Source organism: Miniopterus schreibersii, assembly GCF_964146895.1.
Source record: "Miniopterus schreibersii genome assembly, chromosome: 2".
In the NCBI taxonomy this organism is placed as follows: domain Eukaryota; kingdom Metazoa; phylum Chordata; class Mammalia; order Chiroptera; family Miniopteridae; genus Miniopterus; species Miniopterus schreibersii.
In genome coordinates, this window is record NC_138102.1 from 169,343,867 (window position 1) to 169,365,796 (window position 21,930).

General features: G+C 35.5%; 1 protein-coding gene across 4 annotated transcripts in view; it reads right to left on the bottom strand.

Annotated features, from left to right (window-relative positions):
- Window positions 1–21,930, bottom strand: part of NR2C1 (nuclear receptor subfamily 2 group C member 1) — a 42,696-nt gene that overhangs the window by 14,295 nt on the left and 6,471 nt on the right. For 3 of the 4 annotated variants that reach the window (XR_013998305.1, XM_081130263.1, XM_081130261.1), the window contains exons 2-9: window positions 16,629–16,702; window positions 13,343–13,573; window positions 9,750–9,831; window positions 8,989–9,168; window positions 7,653–7,800; window positions 7,465–7,555; window positions 4,107–4,291; window positions 2,746–2,905 (exon numbers count right to left, since the gene is read on the bottom strand). Coding sequence is in view for 3 of the 4 variants with exons in the window: in XM_081130263.1 (XP_080986389.1) it covers window positions 2,746–2,905; window positions 4,107–4,291; window positions 7,465–7,555; window positions 7,653–7,800; window positions 8,989–9,168; window positions 9,750–9,831; window positions 13,343–13,573; window positions 16,629–16,682 (1,131 nt within the window). In the remaining variant the exon portion in view is untranslated. Of the gene's footprint in view, window positions 1–2,745; window positions 2,906–4,106; window positions 4,292–7,464; window positions 7,556–7,652; window positions 7,801–8,988; window positions 9,169–9,749; window positions 9,832–13,342; window positions 13,574–16,628; window positions 16,703–21,832; window positions 21,910–21,930 lie in introns of those variants that run through there. The other variant, XM_081130262.1, reaches the window with a different exon arrangement.

Below are 21,930 nucleotides of genomic sequence, written 5' to 3' on the forward strand. Positions count from 1 at the left end.
AGTTTCTACATGTAATTCTCATAATGGGCTACATAATATAGCTTTAAAAAAATCATTTTACTTGAGTTAGAAGATCTGGATTCCACTCCCAACTTGTCATTAATTGGTTGTGTGACCCTGGATCACATATTAATTCAGCAACCATTTAATGAGAGTTCACTGTGAACCAGTAAGCTAAGTGCTGTATGTATGCTGTAGTCTCAATAAAGAAATAAAATGGAAAGTGAATGAGCTATAGACAAGTCTGAAAAAGGGAATGGCATGCCTGAGAAACGGGCAATTGAATCAGAATGCTGAGGGTTCTAAAAGATCACAGACTTCATCTCACATGGGCAATGGGAAGCTATTGAAGGTTTTTAGGTAGAAAGTAACATAATTGGATTGATTTTTAACAGTTATCATTCTGTTATTAGTGCACAAGACAAGATGGAGAAGAGAGTGGAATTCTAATAGAACGGTTAGGATTCAATCAGGGAACAAGGCTGGGGAAAATGACAATGACTCCCAAACAGGCACATGTGGTAACTAGGATTGTGGTTCTAATATTGAGATAATAAATTTCAGAGAACAATTTGGGAAATCGTCTATCTCTGTCTCATATACTTATTTCCAAATGGCAATACTATGCACCTTGACTATTTGTACAGGAAATTGAAATAATCAAGTGAGAGAAAGTATATGAAATCACACCCAAAACTCTGAAGTTTAATAGAAATGCTAAATATTTCTGCTGTCCTAGATTCTTCAGAATAAAAATGTAAGATGCATTTTTAGACTATTTCTCCTTAGTGTCTGGGCTGCTCTGAACAAGACACTGAAAACCTCCAACTCTCTTTTTAAATTCACAAAATGACAATAAAAATCTGAACCTTCTCAACAGAGTGTGATGAGGCTCAAATGAAAGAATGTATGTGAAAGCGTGCTGCAAATACACGCACTGTACATAAAAATGCAAGAAAGGAACAAAATGCTATTTGTAGCTCAGCAATTAACAAAACTGATTTTTTTATTTACAGATGTCAGGTCTTGAAACCATGACCATAAAACCTCAATGAAAGAACTAACCATGAAAGCACCAGGCTGGGAAATCACTGAAAAGTAAAAACTCTTGATTTCACAGAGTATAGTTATAAACAAAAATCAGGGAAAGGAGGAGCTGTCTTTTTCAGGAGAGTAAGAACCTTTACAGTGCTGATTCTGAGAATATCCAGAGTATAGCAGGTTAAAGATGGAATGGAAAAAAGAAAAAGTTCTATTTGCCTTATTCATCTGTCCAAAACAAATATTTGAAAGAAGAAAAAAAAACTTCAAGGACCAACATCAACAATAAAAAAGGTGGACTACTATTTTCTAAAGAAGTATTCTCGGGTACTTCTACCTTGCAACGGGTCCTCTTCCTACATCTTTTATCCTTCCTTCCCATTTAAATCCAAAGGGGGAATAAAACTCACAAAAAATACCTTTTACTTAGAATAAGGAAGAGCAATGGGAAAAATCAGTTTTGCTTTGCTCCACCCCTGTCCCTAGCACCTACCACATTTTTAGGGAAGACACTGATTATTCCCACTGCCTGTTCTTATTGCCCTCATGAAAGTTTTCTTGTACAGTGCAAATTAAGCATTTCTAATTATTTCTGTGTTATCTTTGTAAAATTTTACATAAAGGCTGGTTTTATTGACTCTCAAATTAGGGCAATCATTATTTAAGTCACTGTGTGTTTTTTCTGTGGCTATTTCTACCAAGTAGTCAAAATATGCAAATATAAAATTTGTCATATGCCATTTTGGCCAGAATTAGATTTATTTTGTGATCATTATTTCTATCAGTGACACATATATCTATCCGATAACTGTATATTTTCATAAGAAACCCATGGCAATGTATAATATATAGAAAAGTTATTAGCAATTACACTCGAGTATTCCAGGACTACTATGTATTGCTACATGTCCTGCATGCTTCCAATCACTCTGCATACGATTTGCTAACAGTACTCACAGCTGGCAGAGCAAAGATACAGAGTGGTTAAAATGGAGGGGTCAAAATAGCTGGTCTTAATTAGGGCCTCAACGGTCAGCATATCTACAGCTGAATGACAAACATCTGAACGACAAATCAAATATTATAGTTATTTTCTAATGTTCTAATGTATTGTTTCTAGTACTCTAAATGCACTGTTTCCATCATAAACTTATGTATATCAGGGGAGCAGAAATTACAACTGTACCGTCTCCAAAATGGTTAAAGCATAAAAAGTTAAAAACCAAAAGTTAAAATGTATTAAATAATTTTTACTTTCTTAAAATAATTCTGAGAGCTAGCTAATGGGACAATACATAATAAATGGAATTCTCTGTAGTTACTATGGTAAGAGAAGAGTATCTGAGTCTTAGATACTGGTTTATGCTAAATAGTAGCTAGGCATTGAACAAAACCAGTGAGCTTGACACATCATGGATGCCAATATTTAAAGTTAAGAAACAAACAAATTATATATAAATGTTCCAAAAGCTAACTTTTATAGACTTAAACCCATAGTTAATATTGTAACTATGACTTATAAACAGGATTTATTAAGCCACTTTATATAGGCAAATGTATATGTTTTAGCTGCTGTTTTGAATTCTATCAGGGATATTTCTGACTTTTAAAAGCACAACAAATATACTTTGATTTTTGAAAGGAAGATTAAAATCAAAATGGATAATACAACATAAAAATTATAAAATATATATATGGAAATACCCTGAAAGCTACATGTGAATCGCTGAGAAGTGGCCCCTCTTTTTCGATGTAATTTATGCTCGAGTCTCCAGCAATTAGGCTTCCTTCCATGCCCTCTACTGAGCTCTGACAGGCTGTGCTCTCTCCGGGATTCAATGCTTTTGCAAGAGTGTCAAATGCCCTATAAGGAGACATCAGAAGCTGTGAGCTTGGCCAATCTCCACAATAAAATAAGAATTCTATATAAAATTCTGGAATTAAGATTTAGGCCTAAAAAACTGCTTAGAAAATAAAACTTTGGTGTACCACTGAACATTCTATTTCAGTGATATATATGACTCTCCAAATACAACAAATTAGACTTCATATGTATAGCATGAAAAAATATATGAATGTATTACCAGAGAACTAATCTTTTAAAAAAATCTTATATAATTAAGGGGAAGAAAAAATCCTTATACTTTGGTATGAAAATATGCTTTTACAAGTTATACATTTGTTACAACAAGATATCAGCTCATTTATTTTACATATAGCAGTTATTTGGAAAGAACAAGGGCTAGAACTTATGATGAATTTACTGTGTTCTACACAACACAAAGTTAGGTTTTAATTTTATTTAAAAATTTAGAGAATATTTTTAAACTTGTGGTTACATACCTACATCTAAACTGTAAGAATTTGAAATTAGAATGGCAAATAATTAACTGTTAGCAAATAATTATTCAAAACAGCTCCCCATATTTTTCAATGAGATGCCTTCTAAAGTTACTAAAAAGCTCCTGTTCAACAAAGTACTTATTGAGACTCTTAAATGCAGTTTCTTCAATATTTTAGATGATGGACAGAGTGTGAAAAAAGCCCAAAGAAATCTGGTTTCTACATCCTAAGTATTAATATTGAGAGAATGAAAAATAGCATTCTGATATGAGTTTCCTGAAGTGTAACTTAAAAATTGTAGTTGATTTAACTAAGTCTTTAAATCTATTTTATCACTAAAAATTAATAGGGAAAATGAAAATGACAGCCTAACAAAGATAAATGTTTAACTCTAAATACAGAGAAGATAAAATCTGGCAAATAAACTATCTGAAATTTCAGATCCACATGATCACCTTTAGTGGAAAAAAATTCCTGAATTTTATGACTACAATTCTAACATATAATATTCACTTACTGCTCATTATTTAGAATGTAACCTATTGGAAAACATTTTACATTAAATGCAGTTTTTCAGTTAAAACTCACTATGCCTTAAATTTTCTAAGTCTAATAAAAATATTTTCTGAAACTTGTATAAATAGTATTCAACATAAAAATATTTCAAGAAATACTAAAGGACACTTAAGCAAAAAGACACTTAAGATCAAAACAGACCTTACCTTGAAACATCACCATTGGTATGCATCTCTTGATTAAATTCACACAAAGAGGTATCACCATTGCTCAAGCCTTCAATCATAGACATTTTATTACTATTTTGAGAAAGATCTTTAGTTTTTCCAAGATTTGCTAATGATGTAACCACACTTGCCAATGTACTTAAATCTCCCTGACATGATTCAGCCTTAAAAAAAAAAAAAAAAGATATTAAAAGTTGGTATTTACATCTGAAATATCCAATTGTAGATTATGAAATGCCAAAAGAAAAGTACTTTAATTAAGATGAAACCTAAAATGCAAAATCAAAGAGCTCTGATCATTTAGAAACTTTGGGGGAAAAATACATGTTTAAAAACCATTAGGTACATTTCCAATGTTTATATAAAAGTTACTTCAAACCAAAAAAGGCACTTAATGGCTCATCTATCCATGTCACAATCACTTCCTCTATTAAAAAGCTATTAAATTATCCTGGCAAGGTGGCTCAGTTTGTTGGAGCATTGTCTCATACACAAAAAGGTTGCAGGTTCCATCGCCGGTGGGGCAATTACTCGAGGCAACAATTCAATGTTTCTCTCTTACACCAATGTTTCTCTCTCTTTCCCTCTTTCCCTTCCTCTCTCTCTCAAATCAATGAAAACATATTCTCAAAAGTGAGGATTTTAAAAAAAGACTATTAAGTTAGATGGTCGCTTTTTAATATTAAAATTCTGTTAAAATTTCCAAAATGTAATACATAAATTATAAAGTTGTATAGAATGTAATACAAGTATTATTAGTGAAAAAAGGAAAAAAATGTAAATGTATTATTGAACAGACTTCCTAGGATGCCAACTTTTACCAGCCACTGCGTATTAAATACCAGAAAATGTAGAGCTGAAAAATCTTTTACATATTTAAGATATTAAGCTTTTGTTACACATTGCACTTTTCCCCATGGCTTCAGCTTTTATTTTTGTTAATGATGTATATTTATACATTATTTGTGTATTAATTAGCTATAATCATTTTATTAAAACAATTTTTCTTAACTCTGACTACCCAGAAATATAATATGTGCTGCGAAGGCAGGTAAGTGCTTGATTCTTCCTCCTTTTATTTACCAATTTTCAGAGCAATAAGCCACTGTCCTAGCAACCTCTACTGGTGACAAATCAGTTCTGAGTATCATTTTAAATTCACAGATTTTTATCTATTTGATGTGTTTCAATCCATTAGTCATTCTTTTTTAAATGCTCAAATTATTCCATCTTAACCTAATAAAAGGTCTTCAGTTGCCTTCTATGGTATAGTGACAGGATCCCTTAATAATATTTTTTATTCTTCCTTTATGGTTTTTGTTTTTAGTGTCCTTAATCCTAATACATGTTTCTGTGATGTGTCATTTGTTATGGCAATTCTTTATTTTCCGTAAAGAAATTAAATTTGGTAAGTAGAATGAAACAATTTTTGTGGTGTCCCCAAATTAATGAATGGTCCCAAAATCATTTACTGAGTAACCCACCACTTACTGAGTTCTTAAATGATTACTACTTAGATATTTTATTTAATCCTGACAACAACCCTGTGAAATAAGAATCATCCCTTTATTGCTGACAAGAAGAATTACCCATTGCCACTCCAGCAGTAAATAGGGGAAGCAGGGTGGGAAGCCACATCCTAACCACTCTGCTCCAGACTTCTTTATATACGACTAAAAGAATTTAACATTTTTACGTGTTTTAATTTTCAACTAAAACAAATACTTATATATTCTCTTCCATTTCATAACATGTCCATGTAACTAAATTTTTAAGTTTTGTCACTCTTAGGCAATGTGGAAAGACCTCAGAATGTGACTGGACAGTTTGGGAACCATTTGTCAGAAACTTACCCACAAGGATGTTATTACAATTTAATACGAAGATGTACAGACTGCACGACGTCTGGACAAATAGTAATTTCTCAACAACACTTAGTTCCCTTCCTTTCCCAAAGGAGTTAATACATCAGTGAAATTCCAACTACCAATCCCACCTAGAATCATGGAGACAAGACTAGGGAAATCTCTTAACTCCAAAGTATACGGTAAGAGGCCAAACCTCCTCACTTAATAGCAACATGCTACAGTGCAGCCTGTAAGGTGGACACTCTCATCCCTACTTTACAGGTGAAAAAGGAAAATGAGACACTGAAAGGTCATATAACTTGCCCAAGATTATGCAGCTAGCAGGTGGCAGCTGAAATTTGACTCAAGAGCACAAGTATTAAGAGCGCATTAAAGTATCAAGCAGTGAATATACAACAAATCTGGTCATAATTAGGATGAATAATCTTAAAGGGTATATAAAACCAGACCACATCACAGGCCGAGAGAAACAAGTTCTCAGATATGAGTCTTCAGGAGAAAATTTTTTTGTTCTCCTAAGGGGTTTCCGAAGACTAGAGAAATTTTATATGTTCAATCTAAATAAACAAACCTTTTTTCCTTTAGACCCCTTGCTCAATAAGGAGCTGCTCCAAATCTCTAAGAGAACCTAGATGACTTGGATACACAGTGTGAGGGCGCCTGCAACCCCACTCCTACTCTCAAGTCAATGATTTGAGTAGAGTGTGTTAGCAATTTCTCTTGGCACTATAAAATCTGCCAAGAGATTTTACTGAAATACAACAGTAATATTAAAATTATTTCACTTATTATAAATATCTATTTATGAGGACTTTTATTTCAAGATTAAAAAACTCTGGAAGACTTTTAAGTGTTTGTCACTTTCACATTGAAGCTATAATTGTCCTAGTGGAATAATAAACATTTCTACTGATAAAGTTAATTCCTATAGTAGCAGGATCCACAAAATGGAGGGCACTACAGTGGCCCTGCCTATGTCACAAACCTAAACTAAGTCAGCCTGTACTTACAGGAAAATCTATCAAGGAAACCTAACATACTCCAATAACAATCCTCCAACTCAGCCTGGCTAGCTTACCTTACCCTAGGAAAACAGGAGCCGCTGGCCTGAAAAGGAAATCCCTAACTTCACAGCCAGCCATGCCCTGTCTCCTTGCTGCTGCTTCCACTGCTCTGTAAAACTCACTCTTGCCCAAATTCCCCAGGGGCCAGTGCTCCACTGCTTATGAGGCACTGTACTCCCCCAACGCATGGATTGTTTCCCTTGAATAAAGGACATCAAACTCATCACTAAATTGTTTTAGCTGTTATTTGACACTACCAGACAGTTGATAATTTATATTTTTTAAAAAGCAACTTGTAATAGGGAATAGTTAAGACCAAATCAATTGACTAATTGATAGAAATAAAGGAATCCATTTTAAAAGCTTAAAAATGTTTAATCTTTACATTAATTATACTAAACACACCTTATCTGGTGTCATCAGCACAGCTGACTCAGTTTTTATTCCAGAATGATGAATATTCACAAACATTCCTGAATCTAACAGTCCTGCTGACCTGTAACAAATAAGAACAAATTTTTGCCTTAGTTTCAATGGGAAGAAAAACAAATGACCGGCTACTTAATATGTTTTGTTTGTTGTTTTTACTATACCTTGCGGTTTCACTATCAGTTACAAAAGTTGGAGTTGCAGCTAATGGGCTTCGAAGGTCTTTTCGAATGTAGATTTTTTCTGTTGAAGCCGCACAGTTGGAAGATTTTTCTCGTGATACTTCAATGGGTTTTCTTTCACACTGAACAGCTACAAAAACATGGTACACTATGTCACAATGCAGAATTTATAGGCAATTATAAATATAAGCTCTAGGTAAGCAATGCTGCTAATAGGAGACATGGTTACCATAATTGAACTCCAAAGATAACGAACCATCTATCTTTAGAAATTTCCTGCAAATTCAACAAAGTTGCTTTAGTAAACTGTAATACTAAATAGCAAAAGTGGCCATTTTGCATCTCTCCTTCTCTTTTCTCTTCCTGGCACTGCTGTGGTAGAGGAACCCTTATATTTGAAATTTGTATGAGTTTTATAAAATGAAATCATATTTAACCATTTGAAGACAATACTAATAAGAGCCACAAAAAGACCAGTTAGCCCAGCTGGGCGTGGCTCAGTGGTTGAGCATCGACCTAGGATCCAGGAGATCGAGGTTCAATTCCCGGTCAGGGCACATGCCCGGGTTGCGGGCTCGATCCCCAGTGGGGGGTGTGCAGGAGGCAGTCGATCAATGACTCTCTCATCATTGATGTTTCTCTCTCTCTCCCCCCCTCTCCCTTCCTCTCTCTGAAATCAATAAAGATATATTTAAAAAAAAAAAAAAAAAAAGGCCAGTTAGATTTGTTTTTTTTTTAGTTAAGGGTGGAGAGGGACTTGAGAAGTAATTCAATTGCTCAGTCTTCACTTATAAAATATAGGTAATATATTTCACTTATTTTATAGGAGTTTTGTTTCATGATACTTAGGAGACGGTATAGTTGTTAAATGTACATTTTATGAGAAAAGAAGCTACCAATATTCAAATCCAAGTTTTGCCACTTCTTAGTTGTGTGACCTTGAACAAGTTACTCAAATGTAAAATAGTTAACAGCAGTACTTACTGCACAGAATTATGCTGTGAGAACAAGAAAGTTAGTTCATGCACTATACAGTTAGGCATAGTGAGAACTCAATCAATATGAACTATCAAAAACTAAACTTTGTGCTTTTTTTTTTTTTTACCATATTCAAACTAGAAACACACAAGTGGCATATAGGTCCTCAATAAATACTTATTGAGTGAATTAAAAATATACATATATACATATTTCTATATTTTAGTTGGAAAACTAAATTAAAAAGCATATAAAATTGACACATTTTAATGTGCTAATTTTAACATACTTCTAGAGTTTGCCTGAATCCTTAATTTCCTCCTTTAAAGCTAATACATACAGTCTTGTTTCATTCCAAACGCAATACATCTCTGTAACCTGCAGTATTGACAGCGGTTTCGATGGTGTTTATTGATAATACAGTCCTTAGATCCTCGACATGAGTAAACTAAATTTTTTCGGATACTTCTTTTAAAAAATCCTTTGCAGCCTTCACAAGTTACTGCTCCATAATGACGCCCTAGAGACAAAATGTTCAGAAGTCACACATTTTAGAACAGAAATGAAATGAGGCCATTTCTTCCCTTTAAACAACAAATATGAGATAACACTGAGATTTTTGAGTTTATGACATGAAAAAAAACTTTAGGAGTAACCAAACAGAAAATTAAACAACCATATTCTCTAATAAGATACACTGAACAACATAAGTTTTTAAAATTTTATACAGTAACCTTAACAATGGTATGGAAAATAGGAGAAAAAGAAACAAAATCACTCAGACCTCATGATTTAACATAATAACTATTTTCACTTCTGATATCATTTACAAATTATAGTTCTGTTATATACTATATATTTTAATCTGAAAACTATGCTCTGAAAAAAGATATACCAGTTAGTATTTGAACTGTAATTCCTCCTCACTGTGGGTTCCACTTTCTAAATCTCTGGAAACATCTATAGCTCTCTGATTAACCTATCATTTCACAAACCATTTCTTTGGCACAACATCTATTAACAAACTGAACACACTCTGAGTAAAGCTCTAGCAGAGATTTTAACAACACAACACACATAGGAAGTTATTTTTAATATTACCTGATGCTTTGTCTCCACATACTACGCAAAGATCAAAAATCTTATTTGGTCCTTGATCTGAAGAGGAATTATCTGCCAAGAGCTAAAGAAAATCCCCCAAAACAAAACCAAACACAATAATTTGTTATTATTCAATAATGCTCTTATGTAAAAAATTAAAAGGACATTAAGTTAGTCCTTTTGCTTTCTAAGTTATTCTGAATCTTTTAACTCTATTATTATGCATATAGCAATTAAACTATTTGTAATTTTCTTAACATATAGGTAAAAAGAAGCAAAGATAGTAAGAATGCCTTTTTAACTTGTTCCGTAACAATTTCATTAAAAATTTCATTAAACAACTTGTTAAACACATGAATACACAAGTAGTTTTTTGGGTTTTTTTTAATCCTCACCAGAAGATATTTTTTCCATTGATTTTTTTTTAGAGAGGGGGGGAGAGAGAGAGAGAGAGAGAGGGGGCAGAAGGGAGAGGGGGAGGGAGAGGGGGAGAGAGAGGGAGAGGGAGAGAGGAAGAGGGAGAGAGACATTGACGTGAGACAGACATATCAGATGGTTGCCTCCTGCATGAGCCTGACTGGGGCTGGGGATCGAACCTGCAACCAAGGTATGTGCCCTTGACCAGGAATCAAACCTGCAACTCTTTGGTCCACAGACGGACGCTCTAACCACTGAGCCAAACCAGCCAGGGCCACAAATAGTTTTTAATGCATCTCATAGATTAAGCATTTAATATGTATATGGGACACATCAAATTATTGCAGCAGTTATCAATCCTATCAGGTCATTTGTTTTTAAACAGCTTCGAACCTTTCCACATGGAATGACATGACTAAAATATGCTATAACAGCATAAAAAATAACTATAAATTTTTTTAAAGAAAAATATTTCACTGGTGTATTAACTTATAATTATGGAAATATAGCTGATATAAAAAGGCATAAACTTTTCATTAATGAGCTGTCTCAGGTTTGGGTAGGTGTAGTGGTTGAGAGCACGGACTCTAGAGTCTGATAAATGGTAGCAAGTTAGTGGGACCAGGTGCAATGGCCTTGGGTAAATTATTAAACCTCTTTAGATTATATAAAGGGCTCATCACAAAGTACAGCTAATGCTAGTAAAATACTAGTTTCTTCTTTTAGGTTTATCCTTCAACCTTTTCATCATTTTCTTTCAATCTTTTGAAAAGTGAACAAATTAATTCAATCCAAAAAATGTGATATAGCATTTAGTAAACACCTTCCCTCTGCTTTAAAACAACCCACAAAGTAATTCTCTACTTTGACTCTTTCTTCTCTTAGGGGTGTGAATGCCTTTAGGAGTAACTCTGATTTTAAAAACTTTAAACAGTCCTTAAAAAAGCTGTTCTTTATTACATTATAGTGGTATCACTTCTTTTCATATCGCCATAAAAATCAGACTTGAATAAACTTTTAAGCAAATTCTGATTTAGATATCCTTTGAAAGCATCTAAGACAAATACCACTCTTTTCCTTACTAGCACATCTATTACAAATAGTGTTATTATTTTCTCTGCTATTTATTTCTAAGGGTAGAAGAGATATTAAGAGGGTAAGGGACTTGCCCACATGCCAACTTAAGTAACCAGACCAGAAATCAAATCTTAGCCCAGGGAATTCCATCCTATACTTGTTTCTCTTTCATTGTCCTTGGCAATAACCCATAAAGCAGTCAAAGTACCAGTATTACCTTTATTTTTATAATACAAAAATTTTTTTTTAAAAGAGTAAAAAATATGACACATATTTCTTCATCCAGGGGGTCAAGGTTAATGTTACTAGTCATAAAGCATGATGAGAGTAAGTACCTTGGATATGATGTAATGAAAACGACATTTAACGTCTGTGATCCTCTTATCCAAAACCCACAACCCCAATCTAGTATGAGAAAAACATCAGCCAAAGTCTCAGAGTGGGGCAACCTACAATATACCTGACCAGTATACCTCAAAACTGTCATGGTCGTCAAATACAAGGAGAGTACAAGAAATGGTCCTAAGTAAGAGGAATCTAAGGAGACATGGCAACTAAATGCAATATGGTATCCTGAAACAAAAAAGAGTATTAGGTAAAAATTAGGGAAAATTAAAAATATCTATTTATTTTAGTTAATAATGTCTCAATATTAGTTCATTAATTATGACAAATGTGTCATACTAATGCAAAATGTTAATAATAGGAAAAACTGTGTGTTGGGAGGTTATATGGGAATTCTGTATATTAACTGCTTAATATTTCTGTAAGTAAAACTTTTTAAAAAATCAAATCTGTTGGGGGGAAAAAGGGACATCTGTAATACTTTCAATAATAAAGATAGATTTAAAAAATCAAATCTGTTAAAAAATAAAGTAAGGTATGCATAATGTTATAAATTTTTTTAATGATTGCTGTCTTGCTGATAACTTTTTATAAATCCTACCCATTTTCTACCTTAGCAGTTTCTAAAAATGACGTAACTGAAAGAACAGAATCTATCAGGATACATAAGCAAAACTGATTTCAGAGAAAGGAAGGCAGAGGGAGAGAGAAATAGAAACATCAATTATGAGAGAATCATTGATTGGCTGCCTCCTGCACGCCCCCTACTGGTGATCAAGCCCACAACCCGAGCATGTGTCCTAACCAGGAACTGAATTGAGAACTCCTGGTTCATAGGTTGACGCTCAACCACTGAGCCACACTGGCTGCACAAGATTTTGTATTTTATGAATTAGGATTTTTTCAAGCCTAAAAAGAATTTTCTTTTGATCAGTTTTTCATTAAAAAAAATGGAATCCAATTTTAAGTGTGCAATCCCCCCAAATCTCACTGAAGGCAAACTTGCAGGTTCACTGTATTTATATTCAATTATAGCAACTAGCAGTAAAAATATCTAAATAACCACAGGCACACAGTATGTAAAAGTCCTAACTGGCTCTTGAAATATAATATATAGCAAAAATTAACACTAACACAATGTAAAGCTAATCTACAGGACTGAGTTTGATTAAAGCAGACCATAGGGTAGACAACTTGCTGTATCAATGAAAATTTAGATAACAGAAGAGGCTAATTGAGAAAGACAGCACCTATGATAGCAACTTCTTGATTTGGAAGCTGCTTGTTCAAGGCACAGGCAGCTTGGTCCTGGAAACTGCAGCTACTGAAGAAGCTCCTGATCAGGCAGTTTCCTAACTATGCAGAAGTAGTAGGTCCCTTAGAAGCAAGTTCTCAAGCGTGCTGCAGTAGTTATTTTTGGAAATAGGACCTAGAACTATTCTGTAGCCTTGCCAACAATTCTTTGAGCTGTCTACATTCTTTATTAAATCCCTTCCTGCCAAACTAGTCAGAGTGGGTCTTACTGTATGCAACTAACTAAGAGCCCCCAAAATATATGCATAAGGACGTGTAAGGAAAAAGTACAGTGGCCTATAGGACAGTTACCAGAGCTAATCTGTACAGCACATCATTTTATGCAAGATTTTTTTCTACAGAACATGCAGAATCTCAAGTCTTAAGATCTGGACTTATACTTATGAGATGCTTTTTAATTCTTTTCAAGCGTAAGATGAAAAGACACTATAGTTATTTACCTGGAGGTGTTGTGCAGACAGATCAGGAGTTGTAAAAAATAACTGGTTGACACCTGCTGCATCTGGAGTTGTGAAAAAAACTTTCCCTGGCGTGGAATCTTGCCTGGCCAATATGACTTTGCTTGGAGTAGAGCCATCGTGATTTGTCAGAATGAACTGTTTGCCTGGTGTGTTATGGTCAAGTGCTGTCACAATCTGGATTTTCTGGCCAGTTTGGTGCTCTGTAACAACCTAACACAATCATGTAAAATTAATAATCAAATCAACTCAAATTTTCCCTCAAAGAACACAATTTTGTCATACCTTCAGACAAAACTAGAAAAGCATACCCAATTACATATATATTCAACATATAATAAACATAAACACACACGCCTTTTAAATTAGCAATTCTACTTCCATGAAATCCTATCTTACAGAAATAAACAAACGTACAAAAAGATATAAGTAAGAACATTTAGACCTCGTTATTTTGATTCCTTCTTTCCCCTTCCCTTCCACATTCCATCTAGACAAACATATGCTGGGTGTATTCTATTTGCAAAGCACTGTTTATTCTGGGTCTTGGAGTGAAGCAATAAACAAAGCAAAATCTTTGTTCTCATAAAGCTTTATCTTAGTGAGAAAAGACAGACAAAAACCAAATAAGCATATAATATTGTCAGATAATAGTCACTGCTATGAAGAAAATAAAGCAGGGTAAGGTGACAGTCACTGATGGAATGAGGGTGATGAGGATACAACATTTCTGCACAGACGTAAGTGAAGTGAAAGACCGAGGTTTAGGAATAGCTACAGGAAGTGCATCCTAGGGAAAGGAAACAACATAAAAGGCTGTGGGGCAGAAGAGTGTTGGACACAGAAGAAGCAAGAAGCACCGCAGGAGAGCTAAGTAAAACAGTGGAAGAGACGGATTATGGTAAAAGATGGGATCTGAGTGACAGCAGGGGCCAGATTATACAAGGCTTCCTAGGCCATACAAGGTCTGGGTCTCCTACAGCATGAAATGGAGCTACACTGAAGGGTTTATGGAGCAGAGAAGTGCCAGGAATTTTCTCAAAAAGGATCATTCTACACTTACTGTGAAGACTAGACTGTGACTGTTCTAGAATAGAATTAAGGGAGACCAGAAAGGATGTTATTGCACAGATACTGGCAGTATCTGGGTATTATATATGGGCAGAGATACTGGCTGAGAACATAGTAGCAGCCATGCTGGGAGATGGGGGACAACTGAATTTGAGATATTTTATGAAGGGAAAGGTGACAAGATGAGCTGATGGACTGGATGTGGAATATAAGGAGAGAAGAGTCAAGGATGACTTTAAAAATTTGGCCTGAGGAATTTGAAGGACAAAACTGCCATCTACTAAGATGGAGTAATCTGGGGAAAAGCAAGTTCATGAATAAAGAGAACTAGGCCAGTACTGAGGATTTCTGCTGTTGGCGAGCAAATACTTTACAGAGTAATCTCATTAAGCCAATTTAATTCCTTGATTCAGTTTTTAAATGGCAGAGTTTGTTTACACCTTTTTCCATTTCCCTGAAATATTATCATCAAGATTATTTTCTATGAAAAATTTACAACGAAGTTCTGAATCACTAAGTGGTTTTTGTCTAGAGCAGACTGTCTTGATCACAACTGCTGCCACTTTGAGTTTTCTTTTTTGACCATTTCTACCATGTCCTATCTTTCTAGGTGCAGTTTTAACTGCTGCCAAATTTATTTTACATAGATTATTCCCACCGAACCCAGTCTCCATCCTCCCTAAATGTTTGTATTTTCAATGATACCGTAAGATGTGACTTTGAATCGGCTCATCTATAACAAATTTTACCATGTAAAGTTTAAGCTGTTCTATGGGTTGTTGTTTTTTTCTTTTTCTTTTATTTCTATCAGTAATAGTCATTGTGAATTGAATAAAAGTCTAACAGCTCCACTTGTTTCTCAGAGAAAAGAGCATTAGATGCATGCCTGGTGCAACTGTCACTGGTTTGAAACACTTTGCTTAGATGAGTAAAAGGATGTTTACTGCAGCATAGTAATTATAACTGGAAATGAAGGCAATACAAATGGTCTTCATTAAAGAACAGTAAATAGATTAATAGAGCATGGAAACACTTTCCAGGTCTCAGGATCCTACTGTTCTACTCTAAAAATTACTGAAAGTCCCAAAGGGCTTTTCTTTATGTGAGTTACTATCTATGGTACTTATCATATTAGAAATTCAGAGAAATTTTAAAAATATGTATTAATAACTTAAAAATAACTCATTAAATGTTAACATAAGTAACATAATATTTTTAATGAAAAATATGTATATTTACAAACAAAATCTTAGTGGGGACAGTGGCACTGATTTACATTTTTGAAAACTGTTTACTGTCCAGCTTAATAGAAGCTAGATTCTCATGTCTGCCTCTGCATTTAATCTGTCGCAATATGTTGTTTTGGTTAAAATACAGAAAGAAGTAAGAAAGAAAATACAGCCTTACATTTATTGATTGAAAGGGACAGGAATATCTTATTAACCCTCTTCACACTGTAGATACTGTTCTTTGATACTACACCAAAACTTGACAAGTGGTAGCTCCTTAAAGGTTTGTTGCAATGTGGAATCAGAAACTATATTAAATTCCATTGGTCTATCCTGCAATTTGAATGGATCCTTTACTCATGAGTGATTTTGTAACATCATACGTTGGTCATTTGGGAAACATTGGTTCACTGAGTTATGTGCACCTTTTAAATGGTGACACATTTCATCACACAGTATCACATGCCATGTCGCCTCTGGAAAATTCTCCTGTGTACTGTGAGAGAATGATAATGAAAAGGCAAATAACATTTTAGTACTATTATGAAAATGGTTTTGACCTTGCTGATTCTCTGAAATAGTCCCTCAATGATACTTTGAAAGCCTCTGGATTATGTCCCTCTTTACTAAGGAGTGGGACATAATAACTTTTAAAAACGAAGATCTGTCTATTGACATGGATCTGCTCCCACTGGTCCATTAAGGCCACCCTCAAATTTTGTACCCTCCCAAAATATTCTCTGACCAGGTCCCCAAACTCTTCCCCAATTCTTTAACTGTCTTCTTCTGTGCTGTCAGGCATCCTATGCAATTATCTACCATGGCACTTACCATATTCTATTGTGATTATCTGATTATTCAACTGTCTTTCACTAGATTAAAGCTACTCTCTGTTTCCAGAACCTAGCATACACATTTGGGGTAATTAAGTTTGGTGAATCAGTGGATGAACTGTAAGCTAAACATACCTCTCCCATTTGCTGTTCAATAATTTGATGTGCAATTTCTTCTATGGTTGCCATGATCTACTTGCCAAAGCGTCCTGCCAAAAATAAAAAGATGCCTTTTCATAATTATACACACAAAACATATTTATTGAAGAATTTAGAAATGAAATTATATGATAGTATTTTCTTCAAAACAATCCAGTTAGGTTAGTGGGGATGGGAGGGAATAAATAAAACAAAATGACTGTGCAATGACAGTTACTGAAGACTGGTGAAGTTCACACAGGGGTTCATAAAATTATTCTCTTTGCTTTTACGTATTCTGAAAATGTCTACTTAAAAAAACTATTCATCCAAACAATTTCACTTTTCATAGATACTGCAGCCTAAACAGGAGAACTCTAACACAGGTCAGTAGTAGTTTATTAATTTAAACAAGGGCAATCCTACCTGTAAACAAACCTATCACTGTAGCCACTTAACACACTTTTATCAAATATAACTGACAAAATAATTACATTCATTCAGAAGAATGGAAGATTTCTCTAGAATCACTTCACTAATGATTGTTCTTCATTAGTGGCAATTTCTTATATTAAGGTTAATTTGAATTTAATGTAAAGCGGTCTTCAAATGAATTTGAGTAAGATTGTAAGATTAATGAGTTGACTTTGAATTTTGCTTTTTCTCTACATGAGGTAGTCAAGAATATAAATTTACTTCTGGCTTTACATTTTATATAGTTTGTCATAAATTCACTAATATTCTATAACTATAATATTAATTGCCAAATTATCTGAATTTTTTCCTTTGATTACTTTCATTAAAATTTTAAGTGCTTCAATTAGTTGTGGTAAAAGCAGTGTTCAATATTTAGTTTGATTATTCAACTATTTCTCACTAGACTGAAAAGCAGTGACCTCCACCTCTCTGGAACCAACCGAGGAGACAGTACTGCTCCCCAGGCCTTGTGTTCTGGGCACATGGTAACAGTGCTAGCCCTTTCAACTTCTGACCCATCTTTGAAGTAATTCTTCCCTTTTCTTGAAGGCTAACACAGGTTTGAAACTGAACAGCTCTATTGGCCCATCCAGTAGAATCCCAGAAGTCCAAGAGCCTTCCTTCATTTCATCTCATCTGTGTCCTGGGCAGCATTTCTGCTGGTGTAAAATTCTCAAAAATCTTGTTGCTCCAGTGCAAGCTATCAAAGAGAGTTGTCCTCTACAGATGTCTCCTGGATAAACCATCTCTATTCCTGGCTTCTGTTGAGATGACTGATTGGATCAATAAATCACATACCCATAATCTCTTTAGCAAATGATTGTCCAGTTACACCCTGGGTAGTCTCTCCAGTACATGCCTTCTCTTTTTTCGAAATATAAATAAACTGAGCATTTCCCAAATCTTCAAGTTCTGGTTCCGTATTTTTTAATAACAACTTTGATTTATCTCCTCTCACATTTTACTATAAGCAGCAAAAGGAAATCAGGCTGCATCTTCAACACTTCGCTTAGAAATCAGATAAATATCCAAGTTTATCACTTACAATTTCTACTTTACACAAAACACTAGAACACAACACAGCCAAATTATTTGCTACTGTACAAGGTTCCCCTCCCTCCAGTGTCCAGTAACATGTTCATTTTCATCTGAGCCCTCATCAAAAGCACCTTTAATGTTCCTGTCTACCAAAATTCTGTTCATGATATGTGTATATCCAAGACTACAGCAGCTTTTATTATAGCTCTTCTCTTTTCTTTCTGAACCTTCACCAGAACTGCCTTTGACCTCTATATTTCTACTCAACAATCTCTTTAAGGCAATCCAGGCTTTTTCTAGCATGCATTTCAAAATTCTTCCATCCTATACCCAATTTGTGTGGAGCAAAAACAGAAACAAGAGGAATCTGGGAAACATATTGGACCAGAAAGAAAGACTAAGACCAACATTTCTGACTTTAGACTCCTTTCTAGCCAAACATAGCTTCCATTGTGACCTTAAACTATTTAATATATCCTAATTGTAAAGCCTGTTAGGTGTCTGTCAAGCCAGCTCATTAACTTATTCTTTTCAATCATTTTAAATTTTTCAGTTACAGCTGACATACAACATTGTATGTTTCAGGTGTATACCCCAGTCATTAGACATTATTCAACTTACTAAGTGACCATCCCAATAAATCTTGTACCCATCTGATACCACACACAGTTATTAGAATATTATTGACTGTATTCCCTATGCTGTACTTTATATCCCCATGACTATTCCGTTACTACCAATCTGTGCTTCTCAATTCCTTTACCTTTTTCACCCAATGCCCTCAACCTCCCTCCCATCTGGCAATGATCAAAATGTTCTCTGTATCGATGAGTCTGTTTCTGTTCTGCTTGTTCATTTATTTTGTTTTTAGGTTCAATTGCTGATATGTATTTATTGCCATTTTATTGTTCATATTTTTTATTATCTTTTTTCCCCTTTTCTTCTTCTAAAAGGCCCTTTAACATTTCATGTAATACTGATTTGGTGGTGGTAAACTCCTTTAGCTTTTTCTTGTCTGGGAAGTTCTTTCTGTGTCCTTCGATTCTAAGTGACAGCTTCTCTGGGTAGTGTAATCTTGGTTGTAGGCCCTTGCTTTTCATCACTTTGAAGATTTCTTGCCAATCCCTTCTGGCCTGCAAAGTTTCTCAGTTGAGAAATCAACTGACAGTCTTATGGGAGCTCCCCTATAGGAAACTAACTGCTTTTCTCTTGCTTCTTTTAAGATTCTTTTTCTGTCTTTTACCTTTTGCATTTTAATTATGATGTGTCATAGTGTGGGCCTCTTTGGGTTCATCTTGTTTGAGGCTGTGCTTCCTGGACTTGTATGTCTATTTCCTTCACCAATTTAGGGAATTTTTCTGTCACTTTTCAAACAGGTTTTCAATTTCTTGCTCCCTCTATTCTCCTTGTTACCCCCAAGATACGAATGTTGGTACACTTGAAGTCCCAGAGGCTCCTTATGCTATCATTTTTTTGGATTCTTTTTCTTGCTGTTCTGATTGTTTTTGCTTCCTTATAATACAAACTGCTATTTTGATTCTTAGTTTCATCTACTCTATTGTTGATTTCCTGTAAATTAGTCATTTCAGTTAAGGTATCCTTCATTTCTGACTGGTTCTTTTTTATGGTTTTCGTGTCCTTTTTTATGCTGTTGAAGTTCTCTCTAAGTTCACCTAAGTTCACTCTTCCCTTAAGTTCACTGAGCATCCCTATAACCAGTGTTTTGAACTTTGTATCCAGTAGTTTGCTTGTCTCCATTTTGTTTATTTTTTCTGGAGTTTAATTCTGTTCTTTCATTTGTGACATCTTTGTCTCCTCATTTTGGCAGCCCCCCTTATGTTTGCTCCTATGTATTAGGTATAGCTGCCAGGTCTCCCTGGCTTGGTAGACTGGCCTAATGTAGTAGGTGTCCTGTCGGGTCCAGTGGAACCACCTCCCCGTTCACCTGAACTGGGAACTCCAGATGTGACACCACCACCCTGCCCCATATAGGCTATATACATCCTTCTGTTGTAGTTGAGCCTTGATTGCTGTTTTCATGTCAATGGGAGGGATTTACCCCCTAGATTGACTGGCTACAAGGACTGGCTGTGAACACTGTAGAGGATGGGCTATGCTGGGGTGGGCCCACTCCACAAAATAGGACTTACTTTAGCAGGGCTCTGGTGTCCAGTCCTTGAGTGTATCGCTTGTGGAGGTGGTTGGGTGGTGCTTCAACATGGTCTAAAGCTGTCCACTGGGTGTACTGGCTCTGGGGACTCCCAGAAGGTGCAGGCTAAGGTCAGCCCACCTGTGTTTGGCTCAGGGCTACCTGGCATGAGCTACAAAGCAATCTGGCTGCTACTTGTGCTGGGCTTGGTGGTGCCCAGGAGAGGCCAAGCTGCGAACCAAGGCCAGCTGCCACTATTGCCAGGCTAGGGGCCACTTAGAAGTATGGGGCACACAGAGGCCAGATGTTGCTTGTTTGAGAGATTTTTAAAAAGTCTGAAGCATGAGGCAAGAGAGGCCAGTTGTATGGAAAAACCACTGGAAACGGCTTGGATGAGCCTACAAGTTCAATGGTGTGAGGTCTTAGAAAAATCACCACAGTGGGATGAGCAGTGTTAGTCAGGTTTATGGAGTCAGATATGGTGCCAGCCTGCTGCACCTGGGGGGGCGAAAGGCTCAGAAAAGGAACAATGGCCTATGCCAGAACTTTTGTCTGGGAGAAAGCTGCCTCTCCAGCTCTCACTCTGATGCCAGACACTTCAGTTCCTCCCTGTGTGTCCCTGGTTCCTTTCAAGCTGCTGCCCCAGTTCTGGAGCTCAGAGGAAGGGAGTTCAGTAAGTCTATGCACTGGCCCTTAAGAGAAATGCCTGGGCATCCATCCACCCTCTGCCTCACTTAGCAATAATTCCCGCTGGTGTTTACAACCATAAGTTATGGGGATTTCTCTTCTAGGCACTGGAACCCTGGGCTGGGGGGCCTGGTGTGGGGCTGGGACCCTTCAATCCTCAGAGCAGCCCATTCTGCATCTCCACTCCTCCTACCAGTTTTGATGTGGCCTTTTCTTTATATTCTTAATTGTAGGACTTCTGTCAAGCTTGATTTCAGGTGGTTCTGAATGATAGTTGTTCTGTAGTTTTGTTGTATTTCTGATGTGGTTCTGGGAGGATGAAAGTACCCCACTTACCTATGCTGCTGTCTTGACCAAAAGCCTGCTTATATTTTGTAATCCTATTTTTCATCATCACCTACTTCTCACATGAAACTATCTAGGCATATTATACATATTTAGATATAAAAAGATCCATAAAATAATTAAAATACATCATACAATTTTGTTCATTTCAAAAAACTTTCACCATTTATAAAAAAGAGGCAGACTATCTAAAATAACTACAAATCCTATCCAAACTTATTTTTACTAACATTGAGAAATTTCCACAGGATAGTTATTATTCACTTCAGTAGCCAAAAATATTTTCAAAGGGGCAAAGAAGGAAAATGATGAAAACTGAGAAGAATGATATAAGTATTTGGCATGAAAGCAGGTATCTATGAGAGTGCATTAGCCCAACTACTGCTAATTTAAGCAAAAAAGGGGGGTTTGGGGGACATGGGAATATACATTGCTAGGATCACAGCAGAGCTGACCTTGGGCAAAATGGAGCTAGGATTTCTGATGCTGTCAGGAATTTCCCTACCTCAGCTATTCCCAATGTGGCTTCTTATTTCCGACTTTGTAGTAAAGCACCAGGAAAGGAAAAGTAGTCTTCTCAAATTCTAATTTTAAAATCTTGGT